This window comes from Prosopis cineraria, unplaced genomic scaffold (genome assembly GCF_029017545.1).
Source record: "Prosopis cineraria cultivar Desert tree isolate PC_DT_omini unplaced genomic scaffold, ASM2901754v1 PC5, whole genome shotgun sequence".
NCBI classification, from domain to species: Eukaryota; Viridiplantae; Streptophyta; class Magnoliopsida; order Fabales; family Fabaceae; genus Prosopis; species Prosopis cineraria.
The window spans coordinates 8,377,620-8,397,388 of NW_026555336.1; the positions used below are offsets into that span (position 1 = coordinate 8,377,620).

Genomic DNA, 19,769 nt, shown 5'->3' on the forward strand with positions numbered 1-19,769 from the left:
AAAACTTTGCAATGTGATCGTGTTTGCCATAAATGTAACAGACCCAGCACTGTCCGAAGTGACGGCGCCCGCATTTAGTGCACTGCTGAGAGCTCGCTGTACTTGGGGCAGGGGTAGATACTGTTGGGCTCCTCTGTGACCCGTGATAACTACTATGATAGCTCCTCTGTCCTTGGCCCCTTTGAAATGGACCCTTCTGCCTTCCTTGGTTTCATGAGCTACTCGAACCCTGATGCTTTTTCTTCATAATGCCTCCGGTGGGTTGAGGGTAGGTTGGGGGTCTACTATATGAATAACCCCTTTTCTCTCTCTCAACCTCCTTCTTATTGCGAGCTACTACTTGTATTTTTATGCACATTTCATCATAATCTCGGATATCTAGATGAGCCAATTGCTCCCTCAATTCTGGTCTAGCCTTCTTTAATAAGCGCTTGGCCTTCCATTCAGAATCATCCCTATACTGCAGGTACGTGGAGTATCTAGATAACTCCTGAAACTTAGCAATAAATGTGTTCTCATCGAGGTTCCCTTGCTTGAAGGCATGAAACTCCGCTTCCTTCTCAGACCTTAACTCTGATGGAAAGTAATGCCTGAATAATTTTTCCTTGAATTCCTCCCAGGTGAGTGTAGAATCATCCCTGGGCCTTGCTGTCTCCCACCAATCTCTTGCTCCCTTTACTAGGAGTACTAATGCTACTTGCACTTTCTGATTACTGGTGCATGTGACTACTCGAAAGATGGACTCGAGTCTCTTTACCCATTCTTCTACCACAGATGGTTTAAGGTTACTATCAAATGTAGGAGGGTTAAACTTCCTAACAGTTTCCCACACATCAGTAATGGTCGGTGGGGCTCTCTGTTCCTTCTGCCTAATTTCCTCCCTTCTAGACTCATGATCTCTCAGAGTGGCAGGATGTGAGGAATTACCTTCCTCCACATGACTCTCAACATGAGCCTTATCTCCATTTTTAGTTACTTTTTGCCTCTTTATCTCCGTCAACTCTTGTTCGTATCCTTGAACCTTGTCTGTTAATGTTTTTACAAGCATTCTCAATTCCGCCAAGTCAAGCTCCTCATTTAGCAGTGGCGGTGGTAGGTGCTCATATTAGGATCTTAAGTTACCGCGAGTAACAGGCATTTTCTCTCCCCTCCTAAAGGATATAAGATATAAAGAATAAAATTAGCCTAACCATACAATGAGAAGCACCATAACAATGTATATTGCCAACCGACTATATGCAATGCACCACACATATTAATACATATTAAATTCAAACAAGTAATAGTTTCAAACAAAAGTTTAAATAAGTATTACTAAAATAGAGGCTCGAAACATGATGCTCTGATACCAATATGTAACACCCTCAAATTTACAAACCAATTTTTCGCAAATTATTAAAACCATTATCATGGTAGAAAATTTTCTTACCATGATACATCCAAGACATAACACAAGTCTTAAAATATCTCAAAAAGGCAATTAAAACTATAAGGGACAGACATAATCCTCATGACATGATATTCAAATCAGATCATAAATCAAGAGGGACAGACATAATCCTCTTAGTCATATAAATACTTTTAATAAAAAGGATTAAAGTTTACATGCTTCACAAAGAAGATATGTCCTAAGTTGGCACAAGATACATTGTATAATCCAAAATAAGAGGCAACATAAAAGATGGTGTCTCACACACCATAGTTACACCTCTGGTACTTTCTCGGCCAGACTCACTCCTGTAAAAATATTTACCACGGGGAATGAGACTTAAAAGTCCCAGTAACTAAAAATTAATATGTAATGATGCATGCGGTTGTAACTAATCATGTGATTGCTAGGTGGACACACAAAACATTTAACAGAACCATATTTTCAAACAAATCAAACAAGTATTTAATTTGCATGACTGCACCTTATATCCTCCTTTCGCCATGCTCGGACGCCAAATCACCCGGCCAAAGGTGAGTTGGACCAAGCGACACGCCACTCATTGGGTCCAATGAGGGCTTACCACATGGTAATAATTAACCGAACAGAAATTTCCATTAACACCATATATTAAAATACCCTGACAAGTCATGCATCATTCAAATATCTAAACAGGAATATATCCGAACAATAATATCTCATCATGATAAACAAAAATAAATTTTTGACTCACTTGGCAATAATTTCAAATAAGTATATATACAGTATTTATTTTCATTAATTCATAATTTTTCCAAACAATAAAACAACATATAACTATTCACAAACACACCCATCACAACACATTAATAATGGTTACCTTGTGTCTTGAATAATAAGTTCCCCTTCACAACTCCTCTTTCACCACTATCTTTGTCAATATAATCTACATAATTATTTCACAATACTATATATTAATTTTACATTGAAATTAATAAATAACTCTAAATTAAAGAGTTAGAAAGTCTTAGATTTAAAATCCATATTGACACTAATTTAAGATTTATGTCTCATTTAACTTTTCAAATTCTTTTCTAAAATTCTCGTACCCTAATAAACTATTTTTAAGCCTCAAATTACTTCTAGTATCACAATTTCATCCATCTATATTCTAAAAATTCGTTTAAAAATAAATTAAAAATTTTAGAATTATCTTGAAGCCTCAAATCACCTTTCTATAACCTCAAAAATATCTATTCATACCTAAATAAATATTTAATAATCAGAGGTTCATCCTTACATCTCATATTCCACATAAATTCAACCATATAGATCTAGATTTTAACTCAAAATTTCTTAAACATGAGTTTCAACCTCAAAAAAATATTCTATAATATTTATTATATCTCTAAGAGCTTTAACCTATATTTTTAATCCATCATATCATTAGATTAACTATCTTATAGAAAAATCCTAATCAGAATATTTACTCTATTCTACAAAATAATCATATCACTAGAAAGCTAATATTATTTAGAAAATAACTAAATAATTTTTTTAAATACTAATCTAAACAGGAAAGTTGGAACATACCTGAAGAAAAAGAAAATAATCCCCCCTTGTGAGAAAACACCGAGCAACGTGAGAGAAAAAAAATAATATATAAATGAAATTGTGAGTCCCACAATTATATATAAAAAAATTATAGGTTTGAATTTAATTATTCAAATTTTTGGACCATTACTTGCAATTTTCACAAATTGCATCTTGGGCCATTAGTTACAATTTTCACAAATTCCATAAATTTTTTTTTTTTTACACTTCCTACGTGATGCACCTCCTCTTTTTATACATGAGGAGGCGCATTTCATTCTCACATCTAATCGATGTGGGACTAACCTCCTTTTTTTTTCCTTTCTTTTTTTTTTCTACTCACACTCACACATATATTTTTTTATTATTTTAAATTTTAAAATTATATCTTAATAAAATATTTCTTATATAATTTTTAAACTTAAGTTTTAAATTCACAATTAAATTTCTAACGATATTATTATTTTTAAATAATCTCAAATAATATAAATTCCTATTATTATTATTTTTTTAATAAAACTTAAATTCTATAAATTTTTTTTTTAAAAATTAGGATGTTATAAAATAGCTCACTAATAACATTCTCAATTCGACAAGATTTAAATGCACACTCTTATTAATTATTGCGGATTAAATTCTTGCCAACAACTTTTATTGGCCGTCTTTTCATCTTATGTAAATAGTGTTCCGATAAATTTTTTCCATACTATATATGATATTTATGGATAATAAATAATATATATATATATATATATATTAGCTGTCAATGGTCATGCAATATATTAAATACAAACACCTTTAAAATAGGGAAAATGACATTTAAGGATTTTTTAAGAACACTTATTACCAGTAAGAATCTTTTATAAAATTCTGAAAAAGGCCATGGTCCTTGAATAAATTTTTTCAGTACTCATATTCTATATTTTGAAGCTTGGAGTGATCTCCACATTTTCCGCATTAAAAGCTATACATATGAGTTGCAGCTTTGGTGGAAGATGGAGGAAGAGGACATTTTGAAGACCCATGAGAAGATTCTAAAGAGGATTCCATTAAATTATATTCTCAAAGCTTATATAAATGACATTTTGTAAGGATTGTATAGATGATATTTTTTTTCAATATTTATTTCCTATGAATGAATCATTTTGCTATGATTATGTGTATCGTGTATTATTATGTTGTCAAATAATGTAAGAACATATTATTATTTAATGATAAATGGATTTATAAGTGTTCAATTATTTTTCTTTATGCTTTAAGTTGGAGTTGGAAGCTTTGGTATTAAAAACACAAATGCATACATTTGAAGTTTGGTAATAAATGGAAGTTTTCTTGCATGTGTTTGAAGTTCAAATATACATAGTGGAATAATTGGTGCATATAATTGAAGACCCATGCTTCTAGTATTCTAGAATAATATGTGTTTTTTGAATAGTCATGTGTGTTTTCAAAATATCTATTTGTATTTTCAGAATATCCACATATATTTTCAGAATATGCAAAATCATATTTGAATATTGAATCCATATATCTTGAAATTTTTAATCTTCAAGTTATGTATTAACAAGGGATCTTTGAATATTCATTATGGATATTCGAATATAAGGTAAATTATATGTAAAATTTTGACACCAAGATTTTTTTTTAAGAACATGCAAAAATCATATTCAAATATAAGATGTATGTCATGTAAAATTTTGACACTAAGATTTTTTTCAGAATATGCATAAGTGATATTCTAATATATGAGATAAAATTATATTTTGTTAAAGATCAATAGCATATCATGAAAGAAAGGTTGTATATCCTTCCAAAAGTATACGTACAAAGGAAATGATTAAGGGATATTCAAATATGTATGAGTAATATTTGAATATATGAAAGAAACTTACATTTTATTGAAGATCGGTGGTATATCATGGAAAATTTTTTTGCTTATGTTGGAATCAAGAAATGTTGCTCATGCTTCCAAAAGTATCTATAAGGAAAATTAATAAAGAATATTTAAATATGCATAAGTGGCATTTTAATATATAGAAGAAATTTGCATTTAGTTGAAGATCAGTGTGGCATATCAAAAAAGCAAGATTGCATATGTTTCCAAAGACATCCATAAAAAAAAATTAATGAGTGATATCTGAATATGCAAAATTACTATTTGAATATGTGGAAAAAAATTGTATTTCATTGAAGATTAGTCACATATCGAGGAAGAAAAATTGCATATGCTTCCAAAGACATCCATAAGGGAATTAATGAGTGATATTTGAATGTACAATAGTGTTAATTGAATGTGTAGAAGTTTTCTTGCATATAATTGAGGTTCTAATGCATATAGCGGAAAAATCACTGCACATAAATAAAGATCTCTGCTTTTAGTATTCCAAAATATTTCTAAGTTAAAAATTTTCATAATATCAATAAAAGATGTTATTTGAATAAGTGAAAGGTATTTTTTTTTCATATAATTGAAGTTTAAATACATATAGTGAAAGAATTGTTGTATACAATTGAAGACCCTTGCTTTTAGTATTTCAAATTGACATATTGATACTAAAAAACTTTGTATTAAGTGTTGACATAAAATTATTAACAGCAAAGGACATTGTAATGTATTAACAGTGAAAAACTTTATGTGAAATATTAACAATGAAGGACCTTACTCAATTTTTACATTCTTTTTTAATTAGTAAGGGTATTTTTATCATTTAGCCCTCAATAATTATTGCCAGTGAAAGACATCATTCTCCAAAAGTTTCCAATTCTTTTTTAGCAATTAATTTGATGGTTAGGTTTTTTATGGCAAATTTCCCTTGATGTTTTCATTTTGTTTGTTGTGTATTTTGTTATTCAGTTTGTAATGAATGTTTCCAGATTTCTATTCCAAAAAAAAAAAATTCTACTTCATATTGGGCCCAGCCAAACTTTACTTTCAGATTAGTTGGGGCTATGAGTAGAGCTGTTAATTAGGGCCCAACCCATTGGATCAGCCCTTTTAAGCTCAAAAATAACTAGGGTTGGGCCACTATTTTAAAAGAAAAAATGATAATTTGGGCCCTTTTAAGACCTTTTATCATTTTTTTAAAAAAATTATTATATAAAAAATAAAAAATTAAATATATAACCCAAAAAAATGAATATATTAAATGCATTCATCCATCCCCCATTCATTTATTAAGATTTAGCCAATAATGTTAGCTAAGTTTAATTTTTATTGGTATTAACTTTGATGTTGCTATTTAATATTAGACTTAAATATTTAAGTTTTCTTTATTGTTGTGGTGTAAATTGATTTAAACTTATTTTTTTAAACTTAATTTTATATATAATAACTTTTTTTATAATTATAAATATAAAAAATTTTAAAAATAGGGTTGAGGCCCTGAGGGCCGGCCCTTTAGCCCTGAAAATTAGGGTCAAGCCTTGTAAAAGAAAATCCTAACATATAATTGAGCTTATTAGGGCCGATTCTTTGGGGCCGAACTAACCCTAATTGACAGCTCTAGCTATGGGGTGCCCTTGTTAAAAAGTAAGTACAAGAAAGAATGATATTTATGCCCTAAAATATTAAATTAGTAATACTTAGGTGCCTGAAAAAATTTATTATAAAATAAATTATAAATATTAATTCAAAAAGTTTTGAATTTGTTACTGAATTTTTGTTGCAATCAAAAAATTACATTTAATATTTAAATACTTATTTATAATTAAAATTTCTAGATATATAATTATTTGCATTGATATTTTCAACTAGTTTTTCAAAAAAAAAAAAAGAAGCTGTTGAAAACTTATCTATCATTAATTTGATATTTTGAGATTTAACTATCATTCTTCCTAACAACAAACTATATTGTGGTTTATTATTTATTATCATTCTTGAATAAAATATTAACTTTTCATTTTGAAAACATTAAAAAAAACTACATTGAAATTTGAAAACAATATCATGCAATGCAAGAAGTAAATAATCAGTACTAAAGTTGAGTGAGGCAATATTTATGGTGGTTTAAGTAGGTGGTTTATTGGAAGTTCGAATTTTATTTCTCATATATGTAATACTTATGCTGTGTTGACTCATAAAAGAGAATTTAAGAAGAGAAAATAAAGGGAAGAGAAAAGTGAAAGGATATAATTTTCTTTCCGTTGATCAAGAAAAAATGGAAGAAAAGAAAAATTATTAATTTTATATGTATAATAATAACCTTGTTATTTGTAAAAAATATTTATATATAATAAATTTAATATTTTTACATAATATTGATATGTTTTTTATTATATATTACTGATTAAATAAAAATATAATTGTGAATTATTTAATTCAATGCTTGAAAATAAAATTATTTTCTCTAATTTTAATTTTTATTTATTAACTTATTAAATATATAATAATTTAAATGAAAAAATGAAGGAAAAATTAGGATGAAAATGGGGGAAGCAAGAGGTATGAAACAAAAAAAAAATGTGTGGATAAATTTAAAACTTAAATATTCTATCTAAAATTTCTTTACATTTGTAGAGAAAAATTGAAGTAAAAATATATGGACCTTACATATTATTTTTTTTATTTTTTTTTTCGTTCACTTTTTTCCCCATACTTTTCTCTCCTACCTAGTAGGTATATTAGTTGAGAAATATACTTCCTCCCTTCATGTTTAAAAATATAAAATATTTTTAATTTTTTAAAATATAATTATTGTTTTTTTTAAATGTTCTTATTGATAATGACTTTATATTTATTATTGAATATTTAATAGGACTAAATATGAAAAATTTAGAATTAATTTAAAAATAAATAATTATTTTATTAAAAGATAAAATTTAAATAAAAATATTTTATATTTATAAATGGATGGAATATAATTTTTTGTCTTTACTCTTGAAAAGATAACGTCTGCCGTGAGCGCATTGGCAGCGCCGGTAGTTACGAAGTATACCTGACCCTCCTTCTTGGCTCTCTCATCCTTCCTTCTTGGATCTGAATTTAGTCTCAGGATAATAACCCTCGCACCAACTTTGTTTCAGAATCTGATGGATTCCATAAGCCAGTGGGATACTCTCACACCTCTGTTTCTTGCTTTCTGTGGCATCTTCGCCGTCGCTTGGTATGCCAGGATCTTCTTCACCAAACCCAGTCCCAACCTACCTCCAGGTCCACCGGGCCTCCCCTTATTCGGCAATCTTCTCTCTCTCGATCCCGAGCTTCACTCTTACTTCGCTTCTCTCTCTCAAACCTATGGCCCCATCTTCTCGCTCCGACTAGGCACCCAATCCTGCATCGTCTTTTCATCCCCTTCAATCGCTCGTCAAGTGCTCAAGGACCATGACATCACTTTCGCCAACCGTGACGTCCCCATCGCCGGCAGGTTAGCCACCTACGGAGGAAACGACATAGCTTGGTCTCGTTACGGACCTGAGTGGCGGATGTTGAGAAAAGTGTGTGCGCTTAAGATGCTCAGCAACACCACCTTGGATTCCGTCTATCAACTCCGTCGCACTGAGATCCGAAAAACAGTTAGGTATCTGTACAGCCGAGTCGGGTCTCCGGTGGACATTGGGAAGCAGATTTTCCTTACCATATTGAACGTGACCACTAGTATGATGTGGGGCAGGACGATGGAAGGGGATGAGAGGGCGGTTGTGGGAGCGGAGTTCAGGGAAGTGGTGGCGCACATGACGGAGCTGTTGGGGAAACCCAACATGTCAGACTTTTTTCCCGGTTTGGCCCGGTTTGATTTGCAAGGCGTAGAGAAACAGATGCGTTCATTGGTCCCACGGTTGGATCAGATCTTCGAGAAGATGATAAAGCTGCGACTTGGGAGGGACAGTGACGGTGGGACTGAAGAAGAGAGTAAAGATTTCTTGCAGTTTTTGTTGAAATTGAAGGACGAAGAGAATTCTAAAACGCCACTCACCATGACCCACGTTAAGGCCCTCCTCATGGTATTTTCACCCTTCTATAATCATTTGAACACATCTATTTTATTATTTTATAATTTAATTAGTTTAAATTAATTATGATAAATGTTAAAAAAATTGGAGTAAAAAATATATTAGGAAAATATAATTTCTAGTTCTTAAAGTTTTGATTAATTTGGGTTATAGTCCTTAAACTTTTTTCCTTTTTCGTTTTTTATAAGAAGTCTTTAAACATTTCAATTAACAAACCAAACTTTGAAATTTGAAATTGTAGTAATTAAACTTTTGGTCAAAATTTTTGGAAATAATATGTTACTAATGTGGTTCTATAAAAAAAAAAAGAAAAATATGTTACTAATGTGGCAATGATATATCACCAACTACGTAGGAATTTGAATTCTATCAGTAATTATCTCGCTCGATGAGTATACACATTGTAATAATAGGACTTCACCAAAAATAAATGAAACAGTTAAAAGAGAGCTTTTTGAATTGTACCCCAAAAAACAAAAAAAGACTGCTTTTTTAAGATGCATTCATTTCAACCATTTAACTACTGCCATATAAATCACCGGATATTAAGATACATGGCATACAAAAACGTAGTGTTGTAATTTGATGTTCTCTTTATATCTTCTACCTTCTATCAGCAATCCCTATAGTGACATGGAATATTGTCTGTATAATATGATAATAATGTTTAGTAAGTAGGAATTTTGACCAAAAGCAGCCACAACTTTAAAGATCGATTGTTTAATGAAAAAACTACAATAACTTATATTTAAGTTGACCAAAACTTTAGGAAGAAAACTATGCTTTTCATGAATACTTTGGCAAATATCTTTTTACCGTAATATTTTCTTTTTATCAAATATGGTTTTCAAAAAAAAAAATTCTGTATGCTGAAATCAATTCATGGGGAGGATATGGTGATTGAAGAAAACGGCACATCTTCTAACTCAATTGAGTTTGCCTTAGTTCATATCATAAATGAGTCAGAGGTGACAAAAAGGGTTCAAGAAGAATTGGACAACGTTGTGGGAAAAGAAAACATAATAAGGACTAATGTCTGTTATCATGATTTTAATAATTTAAGATATGTAATTAACATTATTGTATAGGGTCTCTAATTGTCATTTTCCCTAGGAATTTTGACCAAAAGTAACCACAACTTTAAAGAATGATTGTTTAATGAAAAAACTACAGTAACTTAGATTCAAGTTGATAAAAAAAATTTAGGTTGAAAACTATGTTTTTCATAAATATTTTAGCAAATATTTTTCCGTAATATGTTTTTTTAATCAAGCATGGTTTTATTAAAAACAAAATCTGTATGCTTAAATCAATTCATGGGCAGGACATGGTGGTTGGAGGAAGTGACACAACTTCAAACGCGATTGACTTTGCCTTAGCTCATATCATAAATGAGCCAGAGGTGATGAAAAGGGTTCAAGAAGAATTGGACAATATTGTGGGAAGAGAGAACACAGTAGAAGAGTCACACATTCACAAGCTTCCATGTTTGCTTGCTGTTATGAAAGAAACTCTCAGGTTACATCCTGCTCTTCCTCTTTTAGTTCCTCATTGTCCAAGTGAAACCACCATTATAGAAGGCTACACTGTCCCAAAAGGCTCTCGTGTGTTTGTGAATGTGTGGGCCATACATAGAGATCCTTTGATTTGGAACAATCCTCTTCAGTTTGACCCTATAAGGTTCTTGGATGCGAAATGGGATTTTAGTGGGAATGATTTTGATTATTTCCCATTTGGGTCTGGACGAAGAATGTGTGCAGGGATAGCCATGGCTGAGAGGACCTTTCTATATTCTATGGCAACACTGATGCATTCATTTGACTGGAAAGTAGTTGAAGGCCAAGAGTTAGATATGTCTGAGAAGTTTGGTATTGTGCTAAAAAAGAGAGTTCCTCTCGCTGCTATACCTACGCCAAGACTATCCAACCCCACTCTATATGAATAGAATGTGTATGTTAATTGACTTAGAGGAGTCAATTATTTGTTGATATATATGATAAAGAGCACATTTCAATTCACAAGTCAATAGTACAATAACTATCACCACTTATTTATGTGTTTGATGGGTCATGAATAAATATAAGGTTAAAGTCTAATTTTGTCCCTATACTTATTTTTTAGAAGTGCTTGGCACCCTATACTTTTAAGTGGGGTAATTTTATTCCTGAACTATTTTTTTGAGGAGCAAAAAACCCTCTTCGTTAATAAACTGTTAACTCTGTCATTATATGCTAATGTGGCATGTCTATGGGGTCCATGCATAGTCACAAGTTAGATTCTGACCATGTCTTTTGATGCTAATTAACCCATGAATTTTTTTCTATGAGCGTTGAACATTCTTAAGTCTTTTTCTTCAATTCTTATTAAAATAAAATTTAATAAATATTGCCAAAATATTAAATATTTTTATATATAATAATTTAAATATTATTATTTATAAATATTCATTCAAAATTTATAAATTACTTTTTAAATATTAACAACTCAAACTAGCATTTTATAAATTTACAGATGACTTTTTTTTAATATTTTGATTTTCTCTCCAAAACAGTGCCCATATCATTACGCTTTTTGTGTATGTTAGAACTTACTTATATTTTTAATATTGGTTAAGTTCCTTAATTTTTTTGGTCAACTAAAGTTTTTCCTTCAAAAGATTGCACTAACTAAATTTAATATTCTCTGTATGTTGTAGTGTTAGGAGTAATATCAAAAATATTATAATTAGGACCAACAAAATGATAACAAAAATATTTATTTGAAAGACATCGCTTATTCCATTAATGTGCTACAAAAAATGTTACTTAACAAGAAAAAAAGGGGCAAATGAAAAGAAAAAATTTCATCATTAATTTGGAGGTTCATTCTCTTCATTTTAAATACAAAACTGCATAATATTAAAATATTAAATTGGGTAGCGTAATGTTTTAAATAATAATATTTAAATTATTAAATATTAAAATACTTAATATTTTAACAATATTTATTAAATTTTATTTTAACAGGATTTCACGATACCCAAGGCTCCTAGAAAAAAACTTTAGAATACTCAGCACTCTTTAAAAAAAGAGTTCAAAAATAAATTAGCACCAAAGAATATAGTTAAAATCTAACTTGTCACTGTGCGTGGACCCCACAGACATGCTACATCAGCATATAACGATAGAATTAATGATTTATTAATGGAGGGTTTTTTGGCTACTCAAAAAAATAGTTTATAGGTAAAATTGCCCTACTTAAGAGTATAAAATGCCCAGTGTTCCTAAAAAATAAATGCAGAGACAAAATTGAACCTTAATTCATAAATATATATTATTAAAAAAGAGAATTATCATAAAGTTCTAAAAAATTAATAACAATTAAGTCCCACATAAAAGTTTTTGAAAATAAGCTCATATAGTTGTAGTTAGGAATTTTAATTATAAACTAAAAGTTACTTTTAGCATTTAAATGTCTTATTTATCATTGGAACTTCTAAATTTATAATTATTTACATCTATAATTACATTTATTTTATAATATGTCTGTGAAGTTTGGTATTGGGAAAAAAAGAAAGTTCCTCTTGTTGCAATGCCCACACCAAGACCATCCAACCCAATTCTATATGAATAGAATAAGTGTGTTCATTGATTCAGAGGAATCAACTATCATATATATGTCTTAATTTCACAAGTCAATAACAATGCAACTAATTATTACCACTATTTATGTGTTTGATGGGTCATGAAATAGTATATATTATTGAAAGAGAGAATGACAATAAAATTCTTAAAAAAATTAATAATCGTTAGGCCCCATATAAAATTTTTTGAAAATAAATTATAAATATTGGCTCACATAGTTGTGAATAGTAATTCTAATTACAAACTGAAAGTTACTCTTAAAATTTAAATGTCTTATTTGTAATTAAAATTTTTGAATTTTTAATTATTTAATTCAATATTTACAATTTATTTCATAATAAATTTTAACAAAAAACTTGACCATTATTAAATTTTGTTATTACCAGCTATGCTCTCTTAAATATTTTGAGAATGCCTTTGATATATTTATTTAATACAATTGTATATTCTAAAACTTGAACTTGAAATTTTAAGATCATTAGTTGAACAAAATGCCCCCAAGTATCTTATTAAAATACTGCTCGTTTGGTTGAAGAAAATGAGAATCCAAGTTTTTGATTTTGACCTCTTTCTGGTGGTCCTCATGTTTAAAATAAGTCCTATTTTCTCTTTGATTTTACAATTTTATACTGTAATAATTGTATCAAAACTCCTTTAAGATATTTAGATCTATTAGGGCATTTTCAAAATTTTCACCAAATTATTAAAATAACAAAAATTGAATTTATTGAGAAATATCTTTCTTTTTTAGACTGTTTAACTCCCTATTTATTTTAATAAAGTAGTTAAGAGTGGCTTGTAAATAGCATAAGAAAGAGTATCTAAATAAATTATTTTTTTAATGGAAATGAGGAATTCATTCATTCAAGGAATGATGCACGCAAAACGGAGGCCAAGGCCTATAAAAGATAGCACAAGGCCAAAGTCAAAAAATGCTAGGCCAAAATAAAAATACTAAGAGCCTAGCTTCTATTGAGAACAATATACAGATCAATAGCCTCTATAGTATGATTAGTGCTGGATGTAACACCATTTACAAAAATAACAGCATTAGTATCTCCATGATAGAAAATTCTTCTATTTCTTGCATTCCAAAGTTTCCAGCACATTATGCCAAAAGGTGATTATCTAGAGATTATTATTTGTGCGAGGGTAAAGGTTCCTGATCAGCCATTGACGGAAAGGGGCATTGAGAAGGCCATGAAAGTGTTGGTCTGGTACAATTAGGCTCCAACAATGGTGTGCAAAAGGGCACTCCCCTAAAACATGATTCTCATCCTTGATAACATTAAGACACTGTGCTCAAGTTGCATCATTACTTATATCTCTCTCTGCATTCAATTCTCATTAGTTCCAATTATCCATCATGATAAGCTGATGTGCAGATTTGACAAAGCAGGCCCAACACTCAAAAGACTTCAAAAACATGTGGCGTTTGGGGACTTTAAATCTGGAGGAGGAGTAGCAGCAATGTGGTCCAAAGTTTCCTTTCGAACAAGCCTATCAAACAAGCTCCATTCCCACTGTTTGTTAGCAATAATGAAGTCACTAATGGGTTTTTGAAGGTCACTCTCACTAATGGGTCCATGATCATCTACCCAGTTATCTTTCCAAAATCTTACATGTTGCCCATTCCTAATCTCCCATTTTAGACCAAGCTGAGCATCATCCCAAACCTTAGAGATGCATCTCTCCACAAGCAGAAGGAACTTCTTCTCTTAAATGGGCTTTTGCTTTTGTCATCCCATTTATATTTGGCTTAGTATGACTCGCACCCAAGAGAGATCAGGCTGGGTCTCAATGGCAGCAGCCAATTTGATAATAAAGGAATTGTTTTGACTTTCCAGATCAGTGAGGCCACACCCTCAATTTCTCTTAGGTTGGCACATAAAGTCCCAACTGACGAGAGGAATGCCTTTAAGGATGCTAGAGCCTCCCTAAATGAAATTTCTAATGAGGCTTTTAATTCTAGAACAAGTAAAGGAGGGTAGGTTTGTTGATTGCATTGCATGAATAGGTATTGAAGACAATATTGATTGGGCAAGGGTGAGCCTGCCTGCTGGGGAGCGTTTGAGTTTTCCAACCAGCTAGATTTTTCAGAACCCGTTCCTCTAAATATTTGTAGCTATCTTTGCAGACTCTTGCATGAAGCAAAGGTACTCTAAGGCACTTGCCTTGGTTATCTGACTTCTGAAACCCCAAACTCACACAAAAATTCAAAGCTGCATTTCGAGTTACATTCTTCAAAAAGAAAATTCTAGTTTTAGAGATACTGACTTGTGGCCTAGGAGGTGCCAAAATCAGCGAGAACCTTTTTTATGTCATTAACTTGGCTCGGAGAAGTTGAAGAAAAAAGGACCAAACATCTGCAAAAAGAGAAAAGATGCAAATAAAGGTGGGCTAGATCTCCCCATCTTGATTGCCTGCCAATACCTAAAGTGTACTTCGTGCAAGATAACTTGGGAAAGGTGCTTGAGGTACACCAATCGCTTAGCACCCAACATAAAATAAGAAAGACCCTGATTAATTTTATAAAATATTAAATCTTAATCATTCAAAAAAAATATGATGGTTGTATGAGTGTTCAGTTTAGACTCATTTCGATTGACACGATATCATCCCGATCATATTAAAATGGGTCTTGTCCTAATCCGAAAATAATTGAGACAAGACTTTAGGGGATAGGACACGAGATTATTATCGAGACGTCTCGTCCCATTCCAAATATTTTATATATATATATATATATATATATTTTTTACTTTAAATATATTAATATAATTTATATTTATATTAATTATATCAATTATAATTTTAATACTTACAATTTTTATTTAAAACTAAAGTTTTTTTATATTGATAATTTTAATAATATTGAGTAAACATGGTGATATCTTTCTTTATATTATATTAATTATATTAGTATAATTTGTTTTTATATCTATCTATTTAATAACTTTTATTTATAACGTATTTCTTGCTTTATTTTTAGAAGAATAATTAGTTTAGTACATCTCCACTAAAGTAGAAGAACAATGATTTGATATTGTACTTGATTTGACTGTTGTTGCTACTCTTATAGTCTAAAAATTATTTATATTTACTATTATAATATGTAGTTGTGATTAATGTAATTCAATAATTGACTTTAAATTGTTGTAATTTATGTACTTATGTTATTTTAATTTAAACTTAATAAATTATATAATTTAAAATTTTAATGAACGTTATTATTCATATCTTTCTTCCATATTATTCGATTTATCAGGACGGTAAGACGTCCTGATCTTATCCCAATCCCGATCCCATTCCGACTCTTAATGGAACGGGACGACTTTCAAAACAGAATAAAATATGAAATCAAAATTTAATCTCAATTTTTTTTTTCAAAATAAGACATAGGATTAAGATGTCTCGATGTCATCTCATCTCATCCCATCATGCGAACACTCTTAGGAGAGAGTAAGAAATGAAGAACTGTCAACTCTGAAGAAGCAATGCATCATGGGACGTCAGGTGATTGGTAGAAGAGAAGGTCGGGGGAGAGGAGGAAGAGAGAGAAAGTGAAAGAGAGGGAGAAAGAGTATAATAATTTTTATATTATAAAAAATATAAAAATAATGAGACTCATTATTAAATATTAAAAAATTCGAAGATCTGACCTACATATTTGAAAATTAAGGCAAAAAGTATGGTGGCCCGAATTCAAATATAAGTAAAATTAACTATAATTAAATTTAAAATATTCAATAACTTTTGAATAAAGTTAAAATTCATTTTTTTATTAAAAAATATAAAATATTTTTTTAAGAATTAAATATTAAAAAATATTAGACATTTTTAATTTTTTAAAAAGTAATCATTATTTTTTTTCAAAAGTATTCCTATTGATAAATGGCTTTAAATTTAATGTAAGGTATTTAATCAGGATAAATATAAAAAAATAAGATTGACTTGAAAGAAGGTAATTTTTTATTAGGAGGTGAGATTATATTAAAAATGTGTTATATTTTTTAATAGTGAGAGTAAAAATTATCCTTTATTCTCTCTTTCATTGGCAAACAATTACCTGTTATCTGTTTTCTGGTTTATTTCAAAAATTGGAAACCACACTTCTCCCCTCACGCTCCTCGTCTTTTTTTGCCCTTGACAATACAGGGGGCATCTACAGCTATTGCAAGATGGGATCTTCTTTGGCGGCTCCTGACCCCACGGGAAAGGGGGATAAAAAAACATTCGGTTTGGAGCTTACATATTCCGTACCCTCCTAGGTAGGGACAGAATATGCAATAATATCATTATTCATATTTAATTTTAATGTTCTAAGCTTAATATTAATTTTTTAAATTTTTTTTTAAATTGACTATATAAATTTATTTTAAATGATCCAAATTTAATATTATATTTTTTATTTTAAAAAACAAAATATTAAAATAAAAGATAATTTCTGAATTGGTTCTTCCCAATTTTTTTTTAAATCACAATTCAAAAGTTTTAAATAAGAATGGTTTAGAGTAAATATGTATAATCAATTTATAAAAATTTTAATGTTAAAATTGAATAATCAAAATTAGATATAGACTCTCCGAATTGACGATAACTAGACTTATTAAAAAATTTATAAATTTTTTATATTAACAAATAAAAATTTTAATTCAAAAGCTTTAAATCTGAACCATCATATTAAATCTAAACGATAAAGATGTCATTAGAGATTTAGAGGAGGTGTGGTAGAGGGATGATGTAGAGGAGAGAAGATGAGTCCTAAACATAAATCACTTGAAAAATATTCCCTTCCTCTCAATTTATAAAATTTTTAAAATTTATTTGATATCTTAAAATACATATAAGATATGTTAACAAAAACAAAATTTCATTAATGATATCACTTCCTCTTCTACCTATTATAAGTTACCTTAATATTAACTTGGATTAAAGTACAAATTTACTTCCAAAATTTCAATGTAGGCATGAATGTTATCCTTAAGTTTTTTGACTCAATGTTGCCCTCAATGTATTTTAATTTATTACAATTTCACCTTGTCATTAGGGTTTCTAATTGTTATTTGCCTAGCTATCAACCACATGAAATATTTTAAAAATTAAAAAAAAAAGAAAAAAAACAAATCCATGTCATCTCTTCCTCTTTTTCCTCAGCCAATCGCAATCTTCCGATCCCTCTTGGCTTGTGCAATGAATCAAACAAAAATTCAAGTACACTTTGAGCAAAAACTCTCTTCAAGCATGCTGAAGAATCCCATAAACTCAAGAACACAGAGAGATATAAACCCAGAATGAAACCGAGAAAGACTAAATCCAACAAAGAGATTTAAACCCAACAAACACTTTGTTCAAACATAGTTTCTCTGTTGGAGGAACGAAACCTAGAATGACAGCCGGATGCTTCTCCAAGAATGAAACCTACAGCGGCAATCTCAAATCCAGATATAATGACAAATACAAATACTAAAAATCTTGCATTACCAGATGTTATATGTGTGATATATCAAAACAAGCTTTTTAGTTGTTAAAGATGTTGTTATCTCTTGTTTAAGGAGATCATAAAGATGCTCAACAAGATTGAGCAAGAACCCATTTATTTCACATATATTATACAAATACTTGAGGTAGTTTATATTTATTGGGAAGGAAATTTACAAGTTATTTAGATAAAATTTATAATAGAAATTATGTAAATAATATTTAGAGTTAACTCATTTAAAACAAAATGTCCCTTTGTTTTACATAATTTACGTGGTTTATGTTTGTTGAAGAGGGAAAAATTTTAAGTTATTCAAATAAAATTTACAATAAAATATCAGTAAATAATAATTGAAGTCCATTTATTTTACAAATAGGCAATTCCATCTTTTCACTAAAAAATTTAACTGCAAAAGTGGCCTTTAGGTCCGTAGAATATATTAGATTCTTTCTGGCCTTTAAGGAAAGTATGTTGGTTATGAGGGCTTGCAATGCAATTTTCCCTTTTATTTTATAAAAATATAAGTTAAATTTATTGGATGCTCCTCCACTTGCCGACTTGTCCTTTTGCTCAATCTCATAAAATGGCATCGGGCCCTAAGATTCGACGCCTTTGAGTCCAAGGAGGCCCGCGTCCATGAAATAGTATTACTATAATATTATTTATTACAAATTTTAATATATTTTTAAATAAAATCTCGTGTATCAATCAAATTTATTAAATATATTTTATAATTTTTTTTTAAAAATATAAATTTTGAAAATACTCTTCATTTAATAAAAAAATATTAAAAAATAAAAAATTACAATATTAAAAAAATTTTATTAATAAAATTTTATTTTTATTAAAATATTTTATATTTTGGAACATAGAACCTGACTTTAAAGTGTTTATAATTGGGATCGAGGGAGTATTATAATATTTTTAAAATCGGATTGGATATTGAATCGAAAAGTCAGCGGTTCACGGTTCACATGATTTAATTGAGTTGAATCAATGGTTAAACCGGTGATGTAATAATTAAATTAAAAAAATTATATATGTATATAATAATTTAAACATAAAAAATACTTATGAAATTACTATTAACTTAAAAAATCAAATATTTTCAGTTTATCATGACTTAACAAGTCACATGACACAATATAATATCAAATGATTAAAACAAGTAGTCATTTTTTAAAAAAAAATTTGATAAAAAAAATTTTTTTTTTAACAGTTCAGTTTTTAAAAATCGGATCTAGTTCTCAGCTTGATTTCAATTTCTGATCCGACCGTCGATTCAAAATAGCTCAACCCAACTCAACCTCTAAAACAGTTTTTTCTTATGAACCAAATCAATCGACGGTCGAATCAGTCCGATTCGATTTTAAAAATACTAGAGTATTAATTATTAATCTTTTCGGTCTTTATTATAAAAAACTTTCAACCGTTTTATGTATCTTAAGAAAAATTAATTTCTTTTATATTATAACTTGATTTTAAATAATTATACAATTATATTAAATATTTTTACACTAATTAAAAAAGATAAAATTTAAAAATAATTTAATTATTATAAAGTATTTTAAAATCAAAAATTATTTTAAAAAAATTTATGAATGGGACTGGAGGTGGAATTTTTAATATAAAATATTAATTTTTTCCTCACAAAATAAGAAATAAAAATCGTGCATTGGTGGTGGTGATATTCGAAGTCAACTTCACCTTGCTT

At 29.4% G+C, this 19,769-nt stretch overlaps 1 protein-coding gene across 1 annotated transcript; it reads left to right on the forward strand.

Moving 5' to 3' along the window:
- The first annotated feature begins 7,889 nt into the window (after positions 1-7,889).
- Positions 7,890-11,046, forward strand: LOC129311324 (flavonoid 3'-monooxygenase CYP75B137-like). Its single transcript, XM_054953555.1, has 2 exons — positions 7,890-8,941; positions 10,275-11,046. The coding sequence occupies exons 1-2, from the start codon at positions 8,030-8,032 to the stop codon at positions 10,893-10,895; spliced, it is 1,533 nt and encodes a 510-aa protein (XP_054809530.1). The 5' UTR covers positions 7,890-8,029; the 3' UTR covers positions 10,896-11,046.
- The last annotated feature ends 8,723 nt before the right edge of the window (positions 11,047-19,769 follow it).

What these genes read in the sequence shown, in the direction of transcription:
- LOC129311324 (XM_054953555.1), top strand. Translation starts at nt 8,030, where the DNA reads ATGGATTCCATAAGCCAGTGGGATACTCTCACACCTCTGTTTCTTGCT. An exon ending in ACGTTAAGGCCCTCCTCATG is followed by an intron (nt 8,942 to 10,274) that starts GTATTTTCACCC and finishes ATTCATGGGCAG; the next exon opens with GACATGGTGGTTGGAGGAAG.